Genomic DNA, 27,967 nt, shown 5'->3' with positions numbered 1-27,967 from the left:
TCCGTTGTGGTAAACTCCTTTTCGAGCTTTGATTGGCCGCGTTTGGTCGTTCTCGCGGTAGTTGAGCCCGCGTGTCAGTGGGCAGTCTGTGTGTGGTACTGGAGAAGATACTGGGCAAAACGATTGCGAGCGGATGGCACGTAGGAACCAAACTTTTCACCATCAAACATTTAAAACAAACAAACGGGGATTGGGCGAATCGACCAACAACTGGATTTCTGCGAATTTTGAACAACCGAGACCCGAGTCTTAACCGAGTATTAACTGGGAAAAACATTTTCCAATCGATTGTAGGCGCTGCTCTTCTAGGGTTGGGATTGTACGCAGCCCAGCCGACAACCGATTCTCAACCAGCGCCTCGTATAAGGTCACGAGTGGAGGACTTCGACGATTCCTCCGCGTGAGGAATTACTGCTGTATTTACCTTTGTGGAAAGGGACTTAATGGAGACAAAAGGTAACGCGGAAGATAACTTTCAAACGAATCCACTTGTAATCTAGACTGTTTATTTAGCTATTAAGCACCTTGTGCGTCCCCTTCCTGTTTCATTACTAGTAAAATATTACCGTTACGGTTATCCTTTGAGGTTCTATGTTATGTTGTGGTTGTATGTTCAAACGCAATAGTAACGTTGTTTTGCACATTATTAAAGAATCGCGCCAAGTTATTTGTTTATATTTCTTAACATACGTTTATGACATTAATGAGTAATCTTGTTGGGTTTAATGCAAACAAACAGCATTCAGGTAATCTTGTTATTTCGAGAAGTCTAGCAGGCAGCTCGTTAGTCGCAGCTCGCGGCGCAGATGACAAGAAGCAAATCCTGTCCACAACTATCCTGTTTACAACACAAGCGCTGCTGAATGCTTTACTCTTTTTGGAGATTATGAGCCAACACGCTGTGTTTTGTCTTGCTGCTTGACCGTGTGAAGGATAACTGGGATAAGGTGTGGGAGAAACTCGCGTGGATCGGGCGGACGGACCGAGCGTTGTGCGTCCGTTTGTGCTGGGAGGGCTGACGGACAGACGGACTCGGATTACTGAGGAGCGCCACATCCACTGGATCTTAACCTCAGAAAGGATACATTCAAGATGTATCCACAGGGCCGGCATCCGGTGAGTAACACAAATTATGTTGTATCCATCAACGCTAGAGCGACCGTTGTGCTCGTGACCCGTACTATTTGGTCGTGTGACGTTTCTTTCGCGCAATGACCTTCATATACATTTTAAATGCTTTGAACTTGTTTTTGCTTACGAGGGGTGAAAGGACTTATTTCAAAGTAAATTAATTGTATGTAAAGAAACGCACCACAGAAGGGCATTTAGCGTTATCAGATAGCAGAGAAAGGAGGGTGGATCAGCGTCCAGTTTTTCTCCGGGTCTGTTTAGACGCAGTGACCCGTCTGTGTCACGCCGACCGCGGCTGAGTGATGGAGGCTGTTCCCACTACCGCCGGCAAGCCAAGCTCGAGGGAACGCCCGAGCACTTCTGACAAACCGCAATTTTGCTCCGATGAAATATAATTTCCCCGAAAATCAGGAAGCATGAAATGTGTTATTGACACCAGCGGTTATACCCATGGCTTGTTCAAAAACACAATGAAAGTAAGAACTGAGACCTGCTGTAGACGAAGGTAGTACGAGAGAGCTTGTGAAGTGACAGAGTAAAAACAAATGACACGCTGTCAAAATGCTGGGTTGTTTCTATTCAAGGTTAGAACAAACCACCTGCTTGGTAAAAATTACCTATGCTGGATTTTCTAGGTTCATTTAAACCTAGAGTGCATTCATTCTATAAATGTTTTTCTTTACCAATATTTGTGCACCCTGGGAATAGAACTTACGACCTTTGTGTTTGCTAATGCAATGTGCTACCAATTGAGCAACAGGAACACTGCAATACTTCTCTATAATACAATAATACTTTCTATATTGCATCATATATTTCAGGCACCTCACCAGCCTGGTCAGCCAGGTTTCAAATTCACAGTAGCAGAATCATGTGACAGGATTAAAGATGAATTCCAGTTCCTTCAAGCTCAGTACCACAGGTAAATACTGCTTGTTATTGCCTGTATGATGATGTTTGCGTTCAATATATTTCACACCCTGTTGTTTACTATGTGAACGGATTTGATTGTCTTTATTTGTGATGTGTGTCAAAGTCTATTTGACAGACAAAAGCTTAATAAACTAAAAGAAACTGAAAATGCATTGTTTGACTAATTCTTTATATTCTCTTTAGTCTTAAAGTGGAGTATGACAAACTGGCCAATGAGAAGACTGAGATGCAGCGACACTATGTAATGGTAAGACTAATATCTATTTTTTCTTTAGTCTTTAATTTTGTTAATATGTCAATAAGGCCAGCAGACAGTTATCAGAGCTAATGTTTAGTTTATACTCTCCCTATTTATCATGTTTTATTGTTTGAAGGATCAGTGTTGATATAATGAGAGTGTGGGTGTTTTTATTTGTTGTTAAATGCCTGGAGGGATGTTATGGGCAGGGTGTTACTGGTTATTCTCAATGCTAATGTGTCTTGATTCGCGTGGGAGAATGACAGACCTGCGTGACCTCACTGAATTTAACCTCAATTTAAAAGTATAGATCCACCATAAGACACATTAAAGGTTTGTACTTATCTGGTTGAGATTTTTGTAACAAATACCATATCGGCATATGACACAGATAAAGACAATAATGAAAGAGACATGGAGCTCTTAAGAGTGACTTTAGCAAATCAATAAAACACGGCCGTTTATTCGAATTACTTTGTTTTGATTTCAATTGCATGACGCAGCTTAAAGATTATCAGCCTTCGTAATGATTGAAGTCTCATTCAATATTGACGCTCATGTGCAGTTGAAGAAGTACACTATGTTTAGTGAACAAGTACACTAATATTAGTCTTGCCGAATTGCTCTTATTGGAAAGCCACTAAGTGGAAACTGAATTCCAGCGGGATATGATGTAATAGTGTACAGGTTGAACGGTGTTAACTGAGCTCTCCTCTCTTATCTTATTTGAACATGCAGCAGGTAGTGACACAACATGCTGGCACTTTTGTTAAATATTATTTTTCAAAAGAATTGCTCAGTGGTAAAGGTTACTACCAGATAAACGAAGTGAAGTACACAGGCATGCTCCGAGAAAAGGTTGTCTCCCTGATGTTAGGGGAATGCTAATGTAATGTTTGCAGCAGTTTGTTTAAAGAAATATTATGACCGCTATGTTAAAAAGGTATGTTTTGACACAGATGCCATAAGAGGGGAGTTTTTAATGTAAAAATAAAAAGTTTTTGTAGATGTTCAGAAAATCTGGGGTTTAAAAAGAATGGCACAAGGACTTTAGGATGGTCAAATGATTTAGACAAGTTAGAAGAGATTCTTTGTTTAACAGCTGCATGCTAACAGGTTTGAGAAGGCAACTTCCATGAATAGTAGTAGTATGCTGAGTAAATGTTGCCAGAGAGATTCATAAACATTGCTCTACTGCTGTAATCAGACCATTATCTGAGTGCTAGCTTTGTGTACACATTACCGTTTTTCTGTGTGCATTCTGTTACACTCCAGGAAGTTTAGCTGGAAAACAAATTAGGTGTATGATAAATTGAGGTCTAGGATAGTTTACAGTCAGTCAATAGCATAATGTTATTACTTGGGAGTTAAATGCATTTCACATTTTCTCTTGCAGTACTACGAGATGTCCTATGGGCTGAACATTGAAATGCATAAACAGGTACGTGACACCTTATTAATTTTGTCATTGTGCATTATTTGCAGGTTTGATTGTTTTTTTTTTCTGATTAACTTCTTTTGTGACCTTTGATCTGGCGGAGGAGTTTTGTGTCAGGGCAGAGAGTTAATAATGACACAGCTGGGTCTTCGCACGCATTGCTGGTCAGTGAATGGCTTTTGCAGTGTTCTGCAAGAGTAATAGCCAACAGTTTGTGCTCCAACAAATGGAAGTGAATACAGAAGAGTTCGGTGTGTAAAAAAGGGAGATGCCCAAAATTACCAGAGAAAATAAAGTAATCATGCTTGTATACAGCGTTGTGTGACCTTTCCTTCAACATTTCATGTCATTTCTATACCCTCCATGTAATACAAAGCCAAAAAAATGAATGGAATTACTGAATATGAAAGGAAAAGCAAGATGCAAGATGACGAGGCCAGGCCAAACAAAGCTCATTAGGTCAACTGCTGCCATAATGAAGTATTTTTCTGCTCACCTGCGATTGTTGTGAGCCTGAACAGCGTGTTTTCAACACAACCGATCGATGGTTTTGTGTAAAGATGCTAGCTTATGGAATTGATGCACTTAAAACAAAGACTGGCTAACATCCACCCACATTTTCCCTTTATTTCTCTCTCTCTGTCTGTGTCATTAGCAGTGATATGATGTATAGTCATATGAACAGGGCTCAGTTTGAAGAGGCCCTTTATGGTTCTCACCCCGAGGCCTCACAAGGTTAATGGTATCAGTGTGAGGGTGGTGAATTGGAACAGCATGTGTGATCCATCAGCCACTGCAAGTGTGTGTGTGTGTGTGTGTGGGTCTGGACCACATGTCTGTCTCTCACAGGCACTGCATTTTCTGAAAGGTTCTGTCAGGCACTTATCTCCAGCTGTGAGAAAGACAGAGAGAAAATGAAAAGGAAGGGAAGGGTAGGTGCAGGGGCTTTGCACAAACAGGTTAATCGACTGGCTTTTTTTGCAAAGCCTCTCTTTTGTTTATCAATAGAGCTCTGACTGAGTGGTCTTGGATGCATGAATTATTCATTGGAGCATGGACTCCCTGCTCTCTCTGGTGTTGGCGATGACAGCAGTCTGATAACATGCATACTCTGCTCTTCACATAATGCTTTCGGCTAGAAAGAGAAGAGAGGCGATTGCATTTAGGTGTCGGAGTTGTCATTCGCCAATTTTGAGGATCCACCAGGTTGTAAATGTGTTAAAAAACTGTTGTGTAAGCGCATGCTCGCGTTTGCGGAATGGTGTGATCTGGGCACGAGGGAGGGTCAGCGCTAATCCTGCGGTCTGTTAGAGCCTCGGGGCAGGACGGTGAATGTATGGTCGCGAGGGGGAGGGGTTGCCACGGGGGGAGGAAGTGGACGGCTGTGCTTGTCAATATAGCTCTTTAATTACCGGGTCTCAGCGCCCCTGATCTGCTGTTCCTCTCTGTCTAACACAGTTCCCTCTGTCTTTGCCCTGTCTTCATTTTCTTCCTCGTTTTGTCCTCAAATATGCACCTTTGATTGAATGCAGAACTAATGTGTGTGTGTTGTCATCAGCGTGGCTGTATTTGGTCAGTTCTTTGTGTGCGCACACACTAAGCCAGATTCATTAAGTGCAGCTCAGTCTGTGGCCTTAGAGGGTGAGAGAGAGAGAGGGGGTGAGGTAGAGACAGGCAGCAGGGAGGGAACTTGTTCAGATGAATAATTTATTCAGGATTCCAGGAATTGTTTGCCAAGGTGATGATGGTCGATTTGATTCTGAGCCAAAGCAAACTGACTTCAGGCACACGGCAGTCTCTCTTCAGAAGTGTTTGTGTACATGCGAGTGAGATGTCTAGTGGTGACAAAATGCGCCCGCATTATGATGGCCAACCGGTGAATTCCTAAGAGACAATCATGAGCTGCTTATTATCAAAGAATAGAGGAAAGGTTGTAAAATGTTCTACTTATTTGTGTATGGCCAATTTGAAACTATCAAAATGTTATGCTGTAAAGAGGTTTGTTTTAAAGAGCACTTATTGTACGATTAACGCTTTTACATTTCCTTTGGTGTGTATTAGTATGTTAACGATATGCAAAAGGTACATACCCCAAAAGTAAACGATGACTCATGTTATCATCCAATGTAAATCTCTTTTCTTGGACTACAACAAACACACGGATTGTAGGCTGTTTACTTCCTGCTATTGGTGATGTAGACAAGACTGACATTATCATAATTCCTCACGATTTGTCCTCACAGCCTGTAAGTTAACTCCTGTAAGCATTGCATTGTGACCGAATCTTTAAAATATGGTAAGGAGCGTCACGTTTCTTGCTGACATCAGAGATATTCAGTCTAATCACAACGTACAGATTAGCTGGCCACAGAGCTTTTCAAATCTGTGCGTTTAAGAAAGATGTATGGTATGTGGAAAATGTTTTTTTTACCATAAACCACACAAACACATTGTATTATACCAAATACACAAAATAACATTGTTTTTAGCAATAAAATAGGTGTCCTTTAAAAGTTTCAGATTTCAAAAAATGATAGACAGTGCAACATTAATATGAGGAAATCGTTACTGTAGGGTGTAAGTGAGGTTTGAGTCGCATCTGTCTCTCGGCCCTGTTTACTAAACCAGGTGGTCGTGTCTGTGGCCTTTGTGTCCGGCTCCAGCAGATGAATGCACAGAGAGACAAACATCACTTATACGGTTCCAACAGGATTTGCAGTGCATAACCAGCAACGGGAAGACAGAGACACCCTGTACAGACGACTGCTGCTCAATGCAGCCTTTCAGCCCGAGGCAAGCCGAGTTTTCGAGGAGCCTGTGTCAGGCTGGTGCACGAATGCCACTGGGTGCTTTCGTTTGCTTGTGAACTCGTTTAATATCTGCTGATGGCGTCATCTGTTCTTAGAACAGCTCTGTGTGGCTTTTTTGATAGGTGCATTTGTGTGTTTAACGTTTGAGTGAACATGTAAATGTGAGCTTAGCTATACAAACTCACTCCCTGTTTTCCCTCCCACTTATCTAGTCTGTAATTGTTCATCGAGTCACAGAGAGAGTGCAGCAGGCTGTATGTTTGTCTGTGAGTGGCTCTTCTTCAGTGCGCAGTTGTTTTGCGGCATATTTAATCCTCATCAGCATCTCCCTGTACTCTGCTCGTACCCACAGCAACAGGTAAATGGCTTCTGGCGTGCCATTGACAGGGCTATGTGTGAGAGCTCTTCACACGCTGCTTGACAGCACTAAGCACCTGGGATTGTGAAGCTGAGCAGAAGCCTCTCGCGCTCGCTCTCTACTCAAGGGCCTTGTTTTTTTACTCCCCGTGCTGTATTTTTTTTATATTTGTGGGTGCTGTTCTGGTAGCTTACTGCACACCTCTGGAACTCAGCAGTACCACACTTCCTGTTCTCCTCCAGAAAACACATGACATGGTGGTTTAGGCTGAGGTTAGTGTATTTTGTAGTTTAGTTTGTGTGATACTGATGTGGTGTATGAAGCGTATCAGGGAGTGATTGTCATGAAAACATTTAGTACAATCACATCGCATTTCTAAAACACAAGCCAAAAAAACATAATTTCTGTTTTGATAATCGTTGGAAGTCATCTATATAAGATGCAGAATAGATATTCAAAAATGCCACATACATTTTAACTCTCAGGAGAAAATCCTCCAAAATGTTCTTCTTGTGAGAATCCTTTTTTATTCTGTTAAAACTTTTGAAAAGGTTTTTAATCAAGATTTAATCCAGATATTTAGAAAAAAATTTTCTAGTCTTACTTTATTTAATTACACTTTATTCTTGGCATGAATATAGCCTTAGAAGCTGGTATGCGGTTTAAAAGAAAACACAAGCCAAAAACTTATACATTTAAGGAAATTAAGCCTCTTTTAGGGAAAATTATCATTTGTATTATCATTGTGACATTGATGTGTAGTACATTTCCCTCCAAATTTTCATTACTTTAATAAAGAGGTTTAGATAAGCAAAATATCCTAGTGTCCTTAACCTAGTGGGTTAGTGTCCAAAATATAAGTGTCCTTTCTCATTTATGACCTGAATTTTATGAGGTCTCACCCATGTTTTGTGTTAAGGTTGTGTTACGGTATTCTTCCCTAAAGGGACTTTCTAACGTGGATTGTTTTACATGTAGGAGCATCCAAACAGGAAGCTGTTGGCAAAAGCAGATGTTTTTAGCTCGTCAGTGTTTGGGTACAATGGTACAAGCACTGTCTATGGACCGGTTAAACTGAACAGCCATTTCTGATAATCACCGTGGAATATCGCCTCATTCGCCTGAGCCAAAAAATCCTGGGGACCGTCCAGAACCTGGTGTTTCCCAATCTTCTCTAACACACACACACACTTCAACCTATCTCTGAAAGAGGAGCCGTTACTCCTCCCCCCCTGCTGCCCCTTTCATCCCGCATTAATTTGCCGAGTTGATCTGATCGACAGGCCGAAAATTCAATTTAATGACCTTCCCCTGTGCGCGTAATATGATTTTACTGCCTGTTATGGTCAAGCAGAGCTCCAATTTACATAATGATCCGAGGGAGAGATAGGGGCGGGCCGGTTGCTGTGGCAACCTCAGAGTGGCATACAGGAATGGAAGCAGAGGGAACGGGTGGTTTGAAGGAGTGTGTGAGAGAGAAACCTCAGCGTATGGTTTGTATATGAGGGCAGTGCTTTTTTAATTTCCTTGAGTCTTTGTTGTTTGGTTAGATAGCAACAGATAATTGGTAATACACAAGTTTGTTTTGCAAAGGGGTGTTGGTTGTGTGTGTGTGTGTGTGTGTGTGTGTATCTGGATAGGCTGGAAAAGCATTAATAGCTCAGTGACTCTGAAGGGGTGTGGAGATGGCTTAGATCTTTTGTTCATGTCCCTAGAGACAGTTCATCACAGGTCAAAACACATCCACTCGCGCCCTGTTTTAAAGAGAGACCAAATCCATCAGAGTGCTGGGGTCAGCACCCTCCCACAGGCACAGAGGTCACACTGCCAAAAATGAACGGAATGTGGCTTGCAGTGAAAGAAAGAAAAATTTCTCTCCTCCCTCACCTGCTGGGCCATCTGCTCCAACCTATAATCAATTTGTTCACCGCCCCATACTTCCTCTCCCTCTCTCGCTTTTATTCTGTCTCTCTCCTCTCCACCCTTTCCTCTCTTGCCCGTTCTTGCTCTAATTCCCTCTCTCTCCCTCCCTTCGTGCCTTTCCATCCTAAACCGTTAGCATAGCTCATGATGAAATATAGCTCTTGGGTCTTCAGGTAGCCATGAGTAATGCAGGAGAACCAGAGCATGTTGGCTGATTACCCTGTCTGTCTCTCCATATCAATAAAAGTCATTTTCAATATTGCTGTAGGGCTCTGGTTCCTCTCCTCCTGTGCCGCTGTAATGGGAGCATTGGGAAAAATGGTAATTGCTCAGTATTGCCATCGTTAATCTCCCAGCACCAAATCAGCATTAGCATATTTCAGCATCTTAATGAAATAATCTGTCTGGGTAATGAGGGGGTGGTGGGGGATGCTGTGGTCGAGGCCAGACAACCCCCCTCCATCCCATCTCTTGGCCAGATGGGCACTGCAGGCGTTTTGCCCAAATTGGCCTGGCAGCGCTGTGAATTTGGCCAGACCTGTTTCAGTAGCAGTGTGTTGGAGCAAGGTCTGGCTTTATGAGCTTCATGCCATATCGGTGCACAGAGCCTCGTGTTCATTATGCACAGAAATGGCAGACACATGGCAGCAGCAGTAAAAACAGATGTTTCTGAAGTTTTTACTTCATTAATCAAGAGTTCTGGAGGTATCCCATAATGCCTCATTCGGAAACGCAGAAGCACGATTAGAGCGTTCGGCAAAGTGAAAGTAACTTAGGGGTGTACGGGCTCATGCTGTCATGGTTTAAATGCATTGGATTGATTAGAGAAGAGATGACAACACTTAGCATTTGATTTAATAACCACACTTTCTGTTTTTCTGTTTCAGACTGAGATTGCCAAACGGCTAAATGCTATTCTTGCTCAAATCATGCCTTTCTTGTCACAAGAGGTAATTATTTATTATTTTCATGAGCCGTCAAAAAAGTTTGTTGTCTAAGCAGCAAATGTTTTGAGTTGCAAATGTATTTCAGTAACTAGCTAGCCCATGCTAACTTGCTATGTATTGATCTAAGTCTGTACGCTTTCCTCCAGCACCAACAGCAGGTCGCTCAGGCTGTTGAACGTGCTAAGCAGGTGACAATGACCGAGCTGAATGCCATCATCGGGGTACGTGGACTTCCCAATCTGCCTCTCACCGTGTGTATACCCCTCTTTCTCCTTCATTTGGCCAGGGCCAGGGACAAACCTGCACGCACACACCCTAGTATACTAATGCTTTTATACTTGGCTCGTAAAAACAATTTGATTCATAGTATGTTATAATAAAGAGCGAAACCTGGCCTACTCCCATAGGCGGGATTCAAGTCAAAGGTAATATGTCAGCTGTAAGTCTTTTTTTAACACTCATTCAATCTAATACGTATAACCTCACAAGCTCGTAAACAATCTATGGGCGAATACATGATGTACAGAACTGTTTATGCTTGATATGGGAGGAGATCAGGATAGTTGATGTGCTTAAATGCCTTCAGTGTCCTGTTGCAGGTTTGCCCTTCGCCCTTCATGGTCTGATTTTAATTTTTTAATTGTTAAGTGATGTGTTTACACCATTATGTTTGACTGTCATGCCATTGTTTGTCTTCTCAATATGTGCGCTTCGGATGATTTGAGTTAATTTATGCGTGTAGTGTTTCTCTCTGTGCATCTGTTCGTCACAGGTTTTGAGAAGCATGTGGATATAGACATGTTCGGGCTTGTAAAGTTAAGCTCTTGTTTTGATCACACAAAGGGAGAAGTCTAACTCTATAAGGGACGTGTCTGATTAGCAATGGTGAATGCTTTAAAGAGCTTGTGTTAAAGGACTTTCCCCACTGACACTGGCAGCACGAACAATTACATGCGTCACTGCCTGAAATTTCTAGGAGTGTAGTAATCATCATTTTTTTTATTGTGGCTAACAAATTGGTTTCTAGTCCAGATCCAAAGCAGATAGCTGAATAGCTCCGCAAACTAGTAACAGGAAAGAACAGCGTGTCTTCTGCAGGAGTTTGTGAGTGTGGCTGACCCAGATTCCAGGGCTGATCTGGACCTGGCTGGTGGGTAGGAGGTCCTGAGCTGGGTCAGGGCAGTTAGAGCCAGATATTGGAATTCAATTAGGGCAAATGAGCCAAGACTCTGACCCCGGTTTTCAGTGTAATTGCTTCCTCGAATCCGGCTGAATGAAACTGTCGACGGGGCTCCATCATTAAACAGCCAGCCATTCAGCAGAACGGTTTGGAAGGAGATGGGGGAACGGGGGGATGGAAAGGACAGGGCTTGTTGCTTCTACTCCCACATAAACACACTTGGTAGTGTCACATGGTCATCACGATGGATGATAAATAGATGGTCAGACAGGCACTTGCCACACTATTATGGGCATTAATACACACACACACACACAGCCTGAAATTGCTGGCTGGTGAGATGGCAGGAGATCAATCTGTGCCCTGGTGGTTGGAGGAGGGAGAGGGGGTCGTTAAAGATTCACTGTTAATCGGGAGCCAGCAGCATTTAGCACAGAGCGAGAGATAGAGACAGAGACGGGAGATTATTGAAGGAGAGTCATTGTTTGAGGCACTGATATCCACAGGGAGGGGCAGAGGCAAATAAGTGGGTTAGAGGAGAGAGACGTCCATTAAAGCTTTTGGTCTGCGGTAGTCAAACTACTGACCTGTCAGAGCTGTGCATGTCTGTGGCTTTGGTAAAAAGTTACTGGAGTTCAGTTCTTATGTTAATGATGCTGTGGTTGTGCACATGACTTATTGACAGAGTGACTTACTCACAGATGAAAAACAACTGGTTGAGATACTCAAAGACTAGATAGTCTTGCTTTGTTCAACTAAATATATATGCAAAACACATTACTTTCTATCATTTTCTAGTCAGGAAATCCGAAGCACTGTTTAATTGGCCTGTTTGTGAGTGACACAACAGCTGAAGTTGTTTGTCTGAATGGACAACTAGTTAACCGTTGTGACCCTTCTCTGACTTGCACTTAGTCTCAGGTGATGACACAATCCAATCATCTGTGGTCACAGGACATGTTTTAGATGCATGTAAATAGCAGCTCTAAATGGTAGTCTGCTCTGGCTAACCACACGGATCATTTAAGCCTGATGCTAATAGCAGGTTTACACAGGATCTTTATTATTTTACAATGATTTGTATGAAAAGTCATATATGAAAACCAATATAAATGGTAGTGCCTTTGTTTCATGTAAAGCATTAGTGGTGGAGGTTTGCTGCTGGTTTTGTCTGTGTTTTGATACAGAACACCAGATTCACTTTGCATACTCTTTCTGTTCATTTGCATTTCACATTTCACACCAACAGCAGAATTGGCCTCTGTCTGACTCTGAACCTCACTCAGAAAATAAAAACCAATGTTTAGTCAATTGTACGCTATTATACTATTAACTAAAGAGTTATTGGAAATCAATACATCAGTTTAGCAAGGGTAGAGGTGTTAAGGTCAGAAACACATTTTATGTCTAGATGTATTTTTGCAGTAGTGATGTATTATTCATAAATGAGTATGAGTAATGATGTGCTCCTCTCTTCTCTCCATCAGCAGCAGCCTCATTCTGTTTATCCTGCTTTGATGGTCAGTGCTAAAGACAGTTGTGTCTATGTATGTGTGTTTGTGTGTTATATTTGAGCTTTTGAAGTGAAACCGAGAGCCTAACATTATTTGCACCCTAACACTCCTCAGTGTTATAATGTGTGTGTGTGTGTGTGTGTGTGTGTGTGTGTGTGTATGCTGCATTGTGCTTCATTTAGTCATTGGTGTCAAAAGATGTCTGTTTAATGGGGTTTATATATGTGAGGACTGATAAAGTTAACAGTAACTAGTTTTATTGGATATCTCATGCCGTTTAACTCTGGCATTTTGCATAGTTTGATTTCTAAAGACTTCTTGTAATAATATACTAAGCATAGGTGTAAGTGTGTATAATACACGCCTTAACAAAGAAGACTGCAAATCACTGCGCTGTCAGGCTGCAACACTGCAGTATGTGCGCACGTTTAAAGGGAAGGATTATAGCTGGATATATCACTTTTAGCTGTTTCCACTTTCCTTATTAGTTTTCTTTTTCATCTCTTGAGATGCCAGCAGCACTTTTGAACCACCATCTGTTATTTTACACAGGAAATTGGTAAAAAAATTCTAAATTCTTAGTGAAGGTGCACCAGGCAGTGCAATAAGCACAATAACTTTAGTACCAGGTCAAAATAAGTGCAGAGACCTTGTGGAAAAAATAATACACCACATCGGCTGCCGTTTCTGTTATAGGTTTCTTTAATCAATGCCGGAGTTAGCCAAAAGACAGTAGGTCATTTATTCAAATTGTTTGGGCTGTTTTGTAAGAAGCACAGACATGTTTGATTCGCACGAGATTAAAATCACAACATGCAGATGTAAAGCTTTAAATTTACCTAGCTTTTATTATTCTCTCTCTATCTCTCTTTTTCTCCCTATAATTTCACATGTTCTTCTCCCACTTATGAACAGACACTTTGACACGCAGTAACTATTAAATTAATAATAACATAGGATGTATATTTTTAAGGTGTCATGGCTGAATGACTCGGTCTTGGAGTTAGTAACTGTATGTCTGTAAAGGATTCATTAATGACTTTCACTAAACTCGCCTGTGTGTATGTCAGAAAATCCTGCACTTTTTTTTTTTGCCTAGTGTAAGTGGGAACCGTGTGTAAACATCAAGCCTATCTGAAACTTATTTGGATACCATTTCATTGCAAGAATATGCATGTTAGGTAGGTTAGTTTTAAAGAGCAGTGCCATTGCTTTCCTTATCTTTTTTTATTTTATAATTTTTCCCTCTGTAAAAATTTAAGTCATCCCAAGACATGTGTAAGGGGCGTGTTGTAATGAGTACGCGTGTCTCATCGCAACAAGTTAGCAAATTTTTTTCTGTGTATTTTCCGTAGTGAGAGAGGGGCTAAAATATACAGATTGGATGTACACACGAAGAGGCAGGAGTGTTGGATTCAGATTTATCCACTCTTGGACCATGTTTAAAAAAATATTGGATTCAGGCTCTCAAAAAGCCGTATCCGTTAAGACAAAACAAATTTTTTTTGTACGTATACAGCTATAAACGAGTCTCCCTGTGGACAGGCTCTCAGTATGGACATGTGCTTGTGAGAAGTGTCCTGCTTTCATCCAGCAACTAATGGAGGTGTTAGGCTGCTAATGTAACTTATTTTCTGTTCAGCCTGTGATTCACTATGTGCCATCTTTATGCTTTTTCCATCTGACCCACTTGATGTAAATGTGTGTGTGTGTGTGTGTGTGTGTTGACAGCAGCAGCAGCTCCAGGCTCAGCACCTTTCCCATGCTGCTCACGGTCCCCCGGTGCAGCTGCCTCCCCACCCCTCAGGGCTGCAGCCCCCCAGCATCCCTTCAGTCACCGGTACAACGCCTGGTTTACTGGCACTCGGCGCTCTTGGTAGCCAGGCACACCTGCCAGTCAAAGATGAGAAGAACCACCATGACCTGGAGCACAGAGGTAACAGACGCAAGCTTGGATTTGAGTAGTTCAGCGTAATTTTTTTTAGTCACAAAAAACCGTATGCAAATGCGTTGCTAAGAAAATTAATGGAAATTCCGACTTGTTGTTTTTCTCTTCTTCTATCAACATCGTCGTTCTCCCCTGGATAAAGAGCGGGAATCCAGCACGGTAAGTTCTGCCAGTTCCTGACTTTGTCTTTTAAGTCTTGACATTTGATGAAGAGGGAACGCAGTGGCACGTTAACAGCGTGAGCACAGCAGAGCGGGTAGCATTAGTGCACGCTAAGCCTTTAAAAAAAATAATGAATAGAAAAGGGAGCCCGCTGTATAAGCCTACTTTTAATCCAGGTAAAAAATGCGCAAAAGCACAGGCCAGGGATTAGCGGCGCTATAATTTCATCACAATTAAAAAAGACTTTGACTTTCTTATCTTAAAGGATTTGTTCCTACCCACTCTTCACGTCTCAGATAAACCTGACTCATTCGGTCTTAGTCTCCTTTGTTTCTCTATTCCCCCTTTTCTGTTTTATTAACTGCCTTTTCACTCATTCCTTCGGCTCTTTGTCTCCATAGCTCCCTGTCTGTCGTATCCTCTACTGTTTATTTGTGGTTTTCATATAACCACTTAAAGCCTTTGTCTCCCTATCTCCCAAATGCTGGATTGCCCTATTTTGCCTGTTAAACTAGATGTGCAAAATGATTTGACTTGGCACTAGACTGTTTTGTGTGTGTGTGTGTTGAATGGAAGCAGTCATGCCTGCAGAAATCAGACTTTGCTGCTGATTAGCGCTTAGCGCAGCAGCGTCCGTCCTGCTCTTTGCCCGCCAGTACTTCCTGTTGTCACGGGTCATCTGATAGCACTGCTCTGACTTTGCTTATTGAGTCACGTTAAGCCTGTCTTAAAAGGTCAGCCTATTAAACCCACTGCAGAGCAGCTGAGAAATACACACTCCTCTGTCAAGCTGACAGAGCAGTCTAGGTCTATTTATTACTTTTGGATTAGCAAAAGGGAGGAAAGAAGAAGGAGTTGTGGACTGCTTCGTGCTGACAAAGGCAACACTGAGATTGTTGTAAAGCATTTGTCAGAAGGCTTTAAGCTGCTGGGCTTTCTTTATGACCCCTTCAGGAAAGCGTTGAGTTCCTTCTGCTTGCAGCCCACTTCCTTTGGCCCAAGCACATCCTCCTTTTCAGCTGTCTGTCATTTTCGTGCTGGATGAATAGGGGTTTGTCAGTCAGAGTGAGAGTGTGGGCTTGGCACTGAGATCATGCCCTGGCAGTGCCACACTCTTTGGCCCAGAGTTGCTGCTCGTCTGCCCAGCAAGCACAGAGGGTGTGCAAGTCAGCCAATGCCGTTCTCATTGCATTCTGGGTAACATGGGTTGTGGCAGTACTCCTTTTTCCTGTCTTCTTCCTTTCTGTTCTCAGTGTTGCTGTGGTTTTTTACCTCTGTACCTACCCACGCTCTCTCTTACTCCAAGTATATCTTTTTCCTCCCTTTTGCGGTGTACAATAAAGGCAGTGAGTGGTCTTGGCAGAGGTCCGAAAAGAAAAGGAGACATGGACGTACATGCTCTCGCTCTCCCTGAGATTTCAACGACCTCTGTTCAAGCCCACTGGCCGTGGAGAAAAGGGTAGCTGTTTGCGGTGTTTTAGTTGGGTTTGTGCGGGAGGGAAGGAAAACAAGCTCTTGTCTGGCTGGTTAACTCTCGGGGTGCAGGGCTGTTTATTCTGCTCTGCTGTTTGCGTTTTAATGTGTTTTTCTCTCGCGCGCCATATCCCTCCCTCACTATGCTGCAGGGATCAGTTGTCTCCCGACCCTGTGCTCCAGTTTGGCACATTTGTGTTGTGTAATGCTCTGTGCTGGTTGCCCGGGGCTGCAGGGTTAGCCCAGACTGTTTGAAGTGTAGTGTGGTCAGGCTGGTTTAGAGGCCTCACTCTTCGGGGATAGTTTGCTCAGCTGTCCCGCCTGCTTTGCTTCATGGGCTTGCTTGCTTGGCAGGCTTACTCTCTCTTCTCCATGCCAGGGAGATCAGGATGATCTAACAGGGCCTGGGGATTAACCCTCTCGCAACTCCATGTTTACCTAGTACAAGTAGGGAATTTACACACACGGCTTACTCAAAGCCACCAGTGGCCCCGTGTCGCCTCTGATATTTGTATTTGTGCGGCTGAGAGTTCAGGGCGTCCTGAGCGTAGCTGACTGTCTAAAGTTAATAAGGCTAAACTTTGATATCTCGTTACATTATACTGCAGGAGAATCTCTTTTCTAAAAATGTATTAAACCTCTTTTTTTGTGTGCTACGTGAGTTATTATAAACAAGTGGAAAAAAACATGCATATTCTTTAAATGTTCCACTGTTATCTAGGCTAGGGGACATTGTGTTGTCAGCAGGTGCGCAGTGAAAATGTATTTTTTTGTGAATTGTGCTGATCAACTTTTTTATTTTTCTGTGTCAGCAGAATAATTCAGTATCACCGTCAGACAGCCTGAGGGCCAGTGAAAAACACAGAGGTTCATCTGACTACAGTCTGGACTCAAAGAAGCGCCGAGTGGAAGAGAAAGACAACCTGAGCCGTTATGTAAGTTATCGTCTCATATTTGATCTGGAAGTGTATAAACTGCATTTTTTGTGTTACGGCGCAAACTGCCCTCCAGACAAGGGATGCAATGAAAGGAAAATTCATGGCCGAAGCCGAATAAAATGAAAAACTCAGCTGAAGGCCGAATACTGAACAACAGAAAACATTTTTTTACTTTTTCATTTTACAAGTTACATTTTCAGAATGTCTTTTTTCCTATATTTATTACACATTAGTTAATAATTAATTTTTTTAACATTCCAGCAGTCATTATAGGGCCTTAAACCGGGTCACTTCTCTGATCAGATAGCTATAGATTGACTTGTTAAAACCGTTCCTTTTACTTTCGACCACATAAATGTGTTTGGGCTAAATGGATATTAATCTGATCTTCTATTCCTGCGCAAAAGCAAATAACCTATTCATTACTCTGCCTTAAAAACTTGCAACAACACTTATGCAGCACTGTATGTTGAGCAGCGGACACGCACCTGCACGGTCAAGCACAAGCAAAGGGAGAGAGAGAGCGAGACGGTGGCAAGATTGACAGGAGTTGACAGAGGAAAAAGTGCTCAACAAAAGCGGTCTAACAAAAAGCTTCTTGTTACTAAACGACAACGTTTTATTTATTGTTTAATATAAGCATGTTTGTCATTGTAGGACTTTACTGGTTCTAGGAAGTTTCTATTACATACTGCTGTTGCTGTAGTAGAGAGCTAAAGTCTCTCATTCTCTGTGCTTGTGGATTCGGCAGACAAATGCCCAGGATCGCCTCCACCATGTCTTTCTCAAACGCTGCGTTGTGTTCAGGATGTCTTGATTTTAAATGATAAATGAAACTTGTAGTGCTGTATGTTTTTCTATCTTTCTCGACACTTTTTGAAATGCTTTCACCAACATGTTTGCTGCATTTGTGCGTCTCTCACTCTCCGCTAGTTGCTATTTGTTCACGCTATTAGACCTCATTATTCTGTAAAATTTATTCAGCCTTTTCACTTGTTTGGCTGAACACCAAAAATGAGTTTTTTTTGCTATTTTCTGCCAAATAATTTTGGTTGTCGAAAATTCTTTGCACCCCAACTCCAGACATTTTTTTTAGGATCTCTTAAATCTTTAGTTTTATTTCTGTGTTATAGGATAGTGACGGTGACAAAAGCGACGATCTTGTTGTGGATGTGTCCAATGAGGTAAGAAGTGCGTTCTTTCCACATTTCAGGTTGGTGAACAGCTGTCACTCCGTGCATGACTGACATTTTTCTTTTGGCTTTGTAGGATCCAGCCACCCCAAGGGTCAGCCCATCTCACTCTCCTCCTGAGAACGGACTTGATAAGGCCAGAGCACTGAAGAAAGATGCCCCCAACAGCCCCGCCTCTGTGGCCTCCTCCGGCAGCACCCCTTCTTCGAAAGTGAAGGACCACTCACATGTAAGACCGGCATAAGTACTGTATGGTATTTATGATATAAAGTCGCTGAACATGTGCAGACCTCCTTCCTCGGCAGCTTTATAGCAGCGGAATAAATGTCTGTTTGAACTGAAGCATAAGGTGAATACATCAGCTACTGTCAGACAAACAGCGGCTTAGCCGCTAGCACTGGCTAATATCTCAACACGCTTGGCTAGGAGAAAAGAGAGAAGTCAGGGTGATTAAAGATGAGTGAGAGGATGAGGTCTCTGGGAAGGTTCGGTCTGAAGTTTAGCTTTATCCTCCTCGGCTATAATGAGCTGTCAGTGTTTGACTGGATTAGCGCTGGGGAGCTCAGTGGATTTGAGCATTTGTGGTATGTAGCTTTAGCTCTGTTAATTCCATCTCCATTCCTTCATCCCACAGAACGACAAGTCCTCCACCCCAGGTTTAAAGTCCAACACCCCCACCCCACGCAATGATGCTCCTACCCCGGGAACCAGCAACACCCCTGGGCTCAGGCCCATACCCGGCAAACCTCCCGGTATTGAAACACTGGGTAAGGATGTACGCATGTTCACTTCTGAGATCATATAGGCTTATTCATCCCATTGAGGGGTGTGTTCATGCAGTCATGGCTTTACAACATCTTCTCTACATATTTCCAGCAGCACCTGCTCTTCGTACACCACTGTCTATCGCAGCACCCTACGGGGCTCCGTTCGCAATGATGGGTCATCACCCAGAGATGAACGGTTCGCTGACCAGTCCCGGTGTTTATCCAGGCCTGCACATCTCCCCTCAGATGACAGCCGCAGCTGCCGCTGCTTATGGACGCTCACCTATGGTTAGATTTTTGCTCATGTTGTGTGCTTCCATACTTTTAGTGATCTTTATTTTTCGTCTTGCATGGCTCTCCTGTGTTCTTTAAATCATCCAACATGGCCCTGGGCTAGAATATAACCTATTCTAGCTCAGCATGCATATTCAATGTTATGATAGCAATGTGGTTAAACATTATCTTTTGCATGTACTGATTTTGTTCTGCATCTCTGTTGGTGCTCCTTGCATAGGAAATTACACCGTTTGTCTAATAAAAGCTTAAGGGGAGATATAAAGTGTTTGTGAACAAGTTCTTAACTAGAATATTACTCGAGTTGATATTAGAATATCAAATCAGTGTTTGCCCTTATGTGTGGAAAGCCTTCTGAGGCTTTACAGCTTATGTGTATCTATGTACCATTTTTCTAAGATCTACCTATGTCTGTTTTATATAGGCGGCCTTTGATCCTCATCCCCACATGCGTGCTCCTGGTTTACCACCAAGTATGACCTCTATACCTGGAGGAAAACCGTGAGTGCTCTTGTTAACTATATATTACTATAAAAAAGTAATTCAATTTAAAACTAGACATTGCATTATTTTAAGTTTTTGCTGTTTCCAAAACCTCTCGTCTCATTTTTATCAATAGGGCCTACTCCTTCCATGTTAGCGTGGATGGACAGATGCAGCCAGTACCTTTTCCTCCAGACGCTCTGATTGGACCAGGCATACCCCGTCACGCCCGTCAGATCAACACGCTCAGCCACGGTGAGGTTGTGTGCGCTGTAACCATTAGCAACCCCACGCGGCACGTCTACACTGGGGGCAAGGGCTGCGTGAAGATCTGGGACATCAGTCAGCCCGGGAGCAAGAGTCCTGTCTCGCAGCTCGATTGTCTGGTAAAGATATTGTCTAATCAGTCTTCACCTAAAATAAAAATATATTCTTTCTTGATTTTAATATTTCTATTTTTTAAACTTTTGGCCCATTTAATTCCCCTTCCAAATATAGAATGTGAATCTGTATACTGTGTAGTTACTCCAGGGCAAAGATATAATGGCTATCCATCACCCATCCCCTCTCAGTTGCACATTGTTTTTTGTCCCCTCTCTCGCTCTGTAGTGCAAAAAGCCCTGTGTATTTGATGAGCTGTTATTCAGCCATTATAAAGTGATTTAATTTGTCTGAAAGCCTGCAGTTATTGATCTCCCCCAGGAACGGATCTAAAATTCTCTTGCTAATTTGAAAATGTGCATCATCCCGGTGCTGCAACTAAAAACCTTTAAAAGCTTTTCCCTCCCCACTTACCATTCTGAGCCCTCTTATCGGCCGCCGTTCCCACTCGATTAACCTTCATAAACACAGGTTAGACAGGGTTTAGAGAATCACAGCAAATAACAGAGAGCTGACTGGCTGCTTTTCAGTCATGCAGCTTTGATTTGTTCACCTCTTTAGCCTGATTGTTGAGAGTTGAAGAGATCCTGGGTGTAAAAAAATCTAGTTTATTGCATATGAAAGGGAAGTGTTTTTATATTCATATAGTACTTTTGATTAATTACTGGACAATTGGTTATATGCCGACCTGGCTCTGTATCTTTTTTTCTCATGCGTCCCTCTCTGTTTTTAGAACAGGGATAACTACATCCGTTCATGTAAGCTGCTTCCTGATGGTCGGACTCTGATTGTCGGAGGAGAAGCCAGCACTCTGACCATATGGGATCTGGCCTCCCAGACACCCCGTATCAAAGCCGAGCTCACCTCTTCTGCTCCAGCCTGCTACGCGCTAGCGATCAGCCCTGACGCCAAGGTCTGCTTCTCATGCTGCAGTGATGGAAATATTGCAGTTTGGGATCTTCATAACCAAACACTTGTCAGGTAGGAAGCAGTCCAGAGGGGACTATAAGAAATGTGTTCTTTTGCGGATAGAGTTGCTTACATACAGAGGCGGTGTCCTGGACAGGGATTAGCATAAGACAGGACTAGGCATTAGTTTAATTGGGAAATATAACTAGTTTAAACAAACATGCCTTACTAAAAATGTTACTGGTGTGTGGGGCTGTCAAAAGATTCATCACGATTAATCGCATACAAAATAAGAGTTTGTTTACGCATATATATATACACAATATATTTGTGTGTGTTTGGTGTGTAATTATCATCTCTATATAAATACACACATGCAATCTAAATAAATATTTATATTCATGTAAATTTTTCTTAAATACATATGCATGTTTGTTTGTATGTATGTATGTATATATATATATATATATATATATATATATATATATATATATATATATATATATATATATATATATATATATATATATATATATATATATATATATATATACATATACATATATATATATATATATATATATATATACATACATATATATATATATATATATATATATATATATATATATATATATATATATATATATATTAGGGCCGGGACTCGATTAAAAAAATTAATCTAATTAATTAGAGGCTTTGTAATTAATTAATCTAAATTAATCGCATTTTAATCACATATAAATATTTGACCTGAGAACATTAAGAAGTAATTTTTTTACATGGATTTTTAGTATACACTCTTAGAAATGATGTGTTAATCTTATACACATCATTGTGCGGTAAGCTTTTAACACATTATGTGTAATTTTAAGACATTATGTGTCATTTTGTGTTGATTTTGTGTTCAAGTATAAAACATGTTGTGTTAAAAGTAACACAAAATGTGTTGTTTCAATAATAACACAGAGATGGGTGGATTCCAGGATGACGCAGTTTGTTGTCCCAGAATCAACACTAATGTGTTGTTTTGACTGTCTGTGTTCCGGTACCTATTTGCGCGGATCCCCCACCTCACGTATAAAAACAACAAAACATAATATACTATATAGCCTATATTAAAATTAAAATATAAAAAATATATTATGCACATTTTTAAGTTGCACATCGTTTATAGTTTTCTTAAGTGGGATTCAGATGTGAAAAGCGCTGCGTAATGTACGCGCTTTTAGTCTTACCATTGAAACTTAACAAAATTAAAAAATAAGAGGTGATATATAGCTTTAGCCTACATAAATGCTTGTTTCTTTAATGTTGCAAGATCCTCTTCAGGTTTTCTTGCTGTTATGTTTATAATAGTTCATTGTTCAGAGTTCATATTGATGATCTTATAGTCCATTTAAAAATGTTCTTACAAACTGACTCTATTCGTCAGAAAAACACCATTTAACTTTTTTCCTTTACCTGCCGTCGCTATTCTCTGTGCGTGTCCTCCGTCAAAGTAGCCTATTAAAATTAATATGAAGTTGATTTTTGAAAGTCTTAAGCACACCGCAAATCAAACGTGCTGCTATATGCTCTAAATGCGCGTGTAAATGTAATTTCTGGGGACTGCCAAGCTGATTTTTAAGTGATATAGGCTACTCATTGCATGTTTTGGCATTCGGTAGCATATGCATCAATGAGATGCACGGTGTTGCTTTTAATGTTCTTTTTAATTTATATTCACAAAACCTAACAACAAAACATTGTTTATAATTAGTAGACAAATTATTTGAAACGAAATTCATTTTAAAGTAGCAAACAAAACTTAAATTAAACTCGCAATAAGCTAATTAAATTGAAACAAAACAACATTACAACAATATTTAAACCCAGCAATACTCAAACATTAACATATAACAGACATTACGATACATGTTAAAATAATCTGTAGTTTGTTGGTAGATGTTTATTGGGCAAAACCTCCGTTGCAAACCTCCATTTACCAGAATAAATAATTTTTACTTTGAAACTGATGCGTTGTCCCGTTAAAATCAGCTGTTCGTTTAGGTTCCGTCTACTTTTATTTAAACTGCAGCACAACTCCGGAGTTCTCGAACTAAAACAGGGTCTGCAGCATTTACGAATGACTCCGTTAATAAGTGCGATTAAAATGCGTTAAAATGTTTAACGCGTTATTTTTTGTGTAATTAATTAATCTTAATTAACGCGTTAAAGTCCCGGCCCTAATATATATATATATATATATATATACACATACACAAACACGCATATGTACAAGCGGCTGTCGTGGTCCACACGTAACTTCTGGTAAACTCCGCTAAGAATAAATAACAACAAAGTTCTTTAAACGTAGTTTATTTATATAACAGGCAAAAAAACAACACATAGATTACATAGGAAACCAAAACATTTGTTATTTTCGACGAGGCATTTGTTCAAGAGATCAGTTTAGCAACTAGTCAGACCATAAAAAAAAGAAACTGGAAGTAAAGTTCGGATCCAGATGTGTATCGCATTGCCGTACGTGCGTCCGATGAAAATATATATATATATATATATATATATATATATATATATATATATATATATATATATATATATATATATATATATATATATATATATATATATATATATATATATATATATATATATATATATATATATATATATATATATATATATATATATATATAAATAAATGCACAAAACAATAACACACAGTGCCTACAGGTATATTATGCAAAAACAAACTTTTATTTTGTATGCGATTAATTGTGATTCATCTTTTGAAAACCCTACTAGTGTGCATTTTGAGGCAAACAAGGGGGCACTGGTGTATTTTATGATATGTCAGTGCAAGTTGTTTTCAGTTTGGACAGCTCTTATATTTATTTTAGTCTAGGACTAGTCTAATCCCTGTCCGGGAAATCGCCACATAGCGTGCTGATGCATTAACTGACAATGTGTTGTCTGTCTCCATAGGCAGTTCCAGGGGCACACAGATGGGGCAAGTTGTATAGACATTTCCCATGATGGCACCAAATTGTGGACAGGTGGCCTTGACAACACTGTTCGTTCCTGGGACCTGAGAGAGGGACGACAGCTCCAGCAGCATGACTTCACTTCACAGGTGATTGTCACGTACACTTAGATATGCTGGATCAATTTATTTTGGCCAACTGCAGTAGCTACTTTGTAAATGTATTGATATTGAAGTTGCAAGTATGGTTTTTAGCTGTTGCAGGAAATATCAGGTTTCAAATTTAAACATTTATTATTTCTGCAGGACCATAATTATCCAAAAATCATTCTTTACAAACATACAGAATCCCAAAGTGGCAATGCATTAGGGGGACTTTTTGGATATGTACTTAGCAACCACCCATAACACCCTAGCAACTGCATATTAACATGCTCAAAAACATCAAAGCAACCATTTTGCAATTCTCTGGCAATACTGTAGCTGGGTTTCGATCCAAACATGATGCAAATCTTTTCAAAATTCGCTAAAAAGTAATACAAAGAAATGCGATTTAGGTGCATCAAGTTCTTTGAGCGAAAAAAAAGGTTTTGGTTAACCTAGTAACCAACAGTAAACAAAACAATGTATGCCTGGGAAATGGAAACAGGACTGCATATAGTCACAATGGGGAAATTTATTAATGTATTTGCCGTGCAGCTTGTAATTGCCAAACTGAATACTTGCATAGAAGAAGGAATGCAGACTTTATGAAGGCACTAGCAGCAAGGACATTGCGATGACGTCAAGCCCCATATAGACAGTTTCAGCAGTAACAACATAAACAAGCGGCTGTCGCGGTTCGCACGTAACTTCCGGTAAACGCCGCTAAGAATAAATGACAACAAAGTTCTTTAAACGTAGTTTTTTATATAACAAACAAAAAAACAACACATAGATTACCTAGGAAACCAAAACATTTGTTATTTTCGACGAGGCATTTGTTCAAGAGATCAGTTTAGAAACTAGTCAGACCATTAAAAAAAAAAAACGAAACCGGAAGTAAGGTTTGGATTCAGACATGTATCACGTGCGTCCGATGAAACCGTCTATATGAACTACAGAGGAAACAGCTGGATGGTCAGTCCTGTGGGTTTAATGTTCACTACGTCAGAATTGATGCGCTTCCATCTCCCATTTTTTTCACGTTTACTCTTTTTCGCATAAATCAAAAACCACCTCAAGTGAGCGCAACAACTTTTTTGCAAATCATAGGATTTTTATTTGAAATTTTCCGTTTCCATCACTCGTTTTCTATGCGATACTTCAAAATGCGCATGAAATCATAGTGAAGGAAACATGGCTAATGTCTACTTAAATAGAAGCACATCAGTAAATGTATAAAAATGCACATCCATTGTTTTTGACCTTTCTGTGTATTTTACTCTGGTGTGCTCTAATGCAGATCTTCTCTCTGGGCTACTGTCCGACGGGCGAGTGGTTGGCCGTAGGAATGGAGAGCAGTAATGTGGAAGTGCTTCATCACACCAAGCCAGACAAGTACCAGCTGCACCTGCACGAGAGCTGCGTCCTCTCCCTCAAATTTGCCTACTGTGGTAAGACACTGTTACCTTGTGCAAAGTGCAGACATCTTGAAACTGAGAATCCATGAGATGTTAAACTTACTGTACAAAAGGTTTTGAGTAGTCCATGTTCAATTTTTGCATGACCAAATTGCACTTAATACCACACTTCTCCATCTCCTTTTCTTGATGGGCCAGTCTACTTTCAAATACGTTGTGCTGTAGCAAATCAAGTCATTTAGGTTAACCTTGACTCTACCCATTAGTGAATGTGTGTTTGTTCTGTTTTCTTAAGGGAAATGGTTTGTGAGCACTGGGAAGGACAATCTTTTGAATGCATGGAGAACTCCCTATGGTGCCAGCATTTTCCAGGTATGTCAATACTTTGTTCTCTGCACTGTTGACATGCTGTGGAGGGGCCCTGAATGGCCACAGACAGGCAGAATAACAGTAGGGATTGTGTGTCTGTAGTGTGGGATTCAAAGATCATTTTGTCGTAAACTTACTGACAGTCCAAGTCACATAAAAGCATAAAAAGATCCCATTATTACAGGACTAACAGATCCATTAAAGGCCTGCAAAGATTTCAAGTTGCATCTTGAAACATCTACGAACATATAAATAAGCAGTCTATTACCAAAATGTTATCCTAATATTACATCACTTAGAAAATGATGCACAAAGGAGTAACTGGCTATAGAATAAGCATATATTATTTACAGTATGTGTATATAACACACTCAAAGAAATGCCTTTTGCAAATAATGCATTTTCGCTTTGCAGCACTTGCATACTCTGCCGGTCAGAGTGACTGTAATGTTTAATATCTACTTTTTATGACGTTGACAAGTTGCTGTGTAGTTTATGATGTCATTGTCCTGTCTGTCCCTCCACAGTCAAAGGAGTCCTCATCTGTCTTGAGCTGTGACATCTCGGCTGATGATAAATACATCGTGACAGGATCTGGAGACAAGAAGGCCACTGTGTATGAAGTGATCTACTAAATTTACACCTCTGACTGCCGCCTCAGCGGATTTCAAAGCCTGCGAATGGAACTTATCTTCAAGCCTGTTTTGAATGGATTCAAGGGGTCACCCCTCCATCTTTTTCTTAAAGATATCTACAGTAGGAATCCAGGTTGGCATTTGGTTCGTCCACTCGGCCGGCATCAGTACCAGATGTTTATTAGCACACCTGGATTCTTGCTGCAAGTGGAGCAGTTGGAAAAACTGTCCCGAGGACTCCCTGACAGCACTAATATAGTAAATATTGTCATGCCTTTGCTTTCAGTGTGCTCATGGGATTGTGTGTGCCTATTCCTTCTGTAGTTTTTCCCTTCCTTTGAACACAGTGAACGATCTGTGATGTAATATGAAGCAGTGCTTCGGTTTTAGCCTCCTGCTCCTTGGACAATTTGTTAAAAAGTGTATATATGGAGTAATAAAGACATTTTATAAATATATATAATTATATATATTTCCATGTCCTGATATACTTGTGATGGGTTTCTTTGTCCTCATGTCCTTGATGCTTGATGAATGTAGATTAGGACACCTTTCGGTTTTGCAAGCACACGCTCTTGTTAAAAGTGAGACACGAAAACCTTTACGGAGACTTTGTCTTTATTTTTTGGTAACTTTTTTTGGGTTTCGAGTCTCTGCTGTTCATTAAAACGAGATCAGACTGGAGTCCTGCATGAGTCAGGATCCGACAGAACACAGCGAAATGAAAGGAAACGCCCGAGAGGAGAGTCAGTTGTAAATTGAAAGGGATGTTAAACTCTGAGGATAACTAACTGTACTACTTGTCTGTGCCCTTGGCCTTGTGTGCTGTCTTGGCGGAGAGAGGAATTCAGATAATGAAGTGTGACTGCAACATTCTGATGCAACATGGATTGTACATCGTGATGAGTAACATGCCAACTTATCCCGTGAGCTTGACGCTGTTGTTGAAGTGGGATATGACTGACAGCTTAACTCTGCTGTGGAGATTCCCGCCCTTATGAGCCTCCAGCCCAGTGTTTGGGCTGTCACAGATTTATGTAAACCTTTTCATGAGCGAATCAAGTTGGGGTTTGTTTCTGTAAGTTGAGCCAGTTTTCTAATGAATATATTCTTGGCCTGCACTTGACTTTGGTGATGTGGAAGCACAGTGTGAAAGTGAGCGTAAGACAGCAGCTTCCCGATCATGGATAGTGTGGATTGTTGGACCCTACAGATCTTTGCTCTATGGAGCCGTGGAAGAGCCCGTGTCAGTACACCTGATCTTCAATACAATTCCAGACACATCTGCCTTTCACAACCTCTCAACTTCACACCAAAGTATGTAGCAAACTGTGTCAGCACTGATCATGTACAGTTGTTAATAATTCAATAAACTTTTTTTTTGTATAAAAA

At 40.9% G+C, this 27,967-nt stretch overlaps 1 protein-coding gene across 20 annotated transcripts; it reads left to right on the top strand.

The window, feature by feature from the left end:
• Positions 1 to 58: 58 nt before the first annotated feature.
• tle3b (TLE family member 3, transcriptional corepressor b) lies at positions 59 to 27,967 on the top strand. 20 transcript variants are annotated; one of them, XM_065267689.2, is made up of 22 exons: positions 59 to 456; positions 933 to 1,116; positions 1,953 to 2,053; positions 2,248 to 2,311; positions 3,699 to 3,743; positions 9,719 to 9,781; positions 9,925 to 10,029; positions 12,446 to 12,478; positions 14,204 to 14,408; positions 14,563 to 14,579; positions 16,868 to 16,990; positions 18,127 to 18,177; positions 18,263 to 18,415; positions 18,821 to 18,953; positions 19,066 to 19,241; positions 19,672 to 19,748; positions 19,867 to 20,116; positions 20,845 to 21,092; positions 24,012 to 24,159; positions 25,454 to 25,604; positions 25,867 to 25,943; positions 26,468 to 27,967. In XM_065267689.2, the coding sequence occupies exons 2-22, from the start codon at positions 1,093 to 1,095 to the stop codon at positions 26,573 to 26,575; spliced, it is 2,352 nt and encodes a 783-aa protein (XP_065123761.1). In that variant the 5' UTR covers positions 59 to 456; positions 933 to 1,092; the 3' UTR covers positions 26,576 to 27,967. The 20 variants fall into 20 exon arrangements, with proteins under 20 accessions (XP_065123761.1, XP_065123769.1, XP_065123765.1 ...); XM_065267697.2 differs by having other exon boundaries at positions 60 to 456; positions 9,925 to 9,999; positions 12,449 to 12,478; positions 14,207 to 14,408; positions 19,063 to 19,241; XM_065267693.2 differs by having other exon boundaries at positions 60 to 456; positions 9,925 to 9,999; positions 12,449 to 12,478; positions 19,063 to 19,241.

Source organism: Paramisgurnus dabryanus, chromosome 2 (assembly GCF_030506205.2).
Source record: "Paramisgurnus dabryanus chromosome 2, PD_genome_1.1, whole genome shotgun sequence".
Lineage (NCBI taxonomy): Eukaryota > Metazoa > Chordata > Actinopteri > Cypriniformes > Cobitidae > Paramisgurnus > Paramisgurnus dabryanus.
This window is presented reverse-complemented; position numbering and strand designations above follow the sequence as displayed.

What these genes read in the sequence shown, in the direction of transcription:
- tle3b (XM_065267684.2), top strand. Translation starts at nt 1,093, where the DNA reads ATGTATCCACAGGGCCGGCATCCG. An exon ending in AAGTGAAGGACCACTCACAT is followed by an intron (nt 18,416 to 18,820) that starts GTAAGACCGGCA and finishes TTCATCCCACAG; the next exon opens with AACGACAAGTCCTCCACCCC. An exon ending in ATGGTGCCAGCATTTTCCAG is followed by an intron (nt 25,944 to 26,467) that starts GTATGTCAATAC and finishes GTCCCTCCACAG; the next exon opens with TCAAAGGAGTCCTCATCTGT.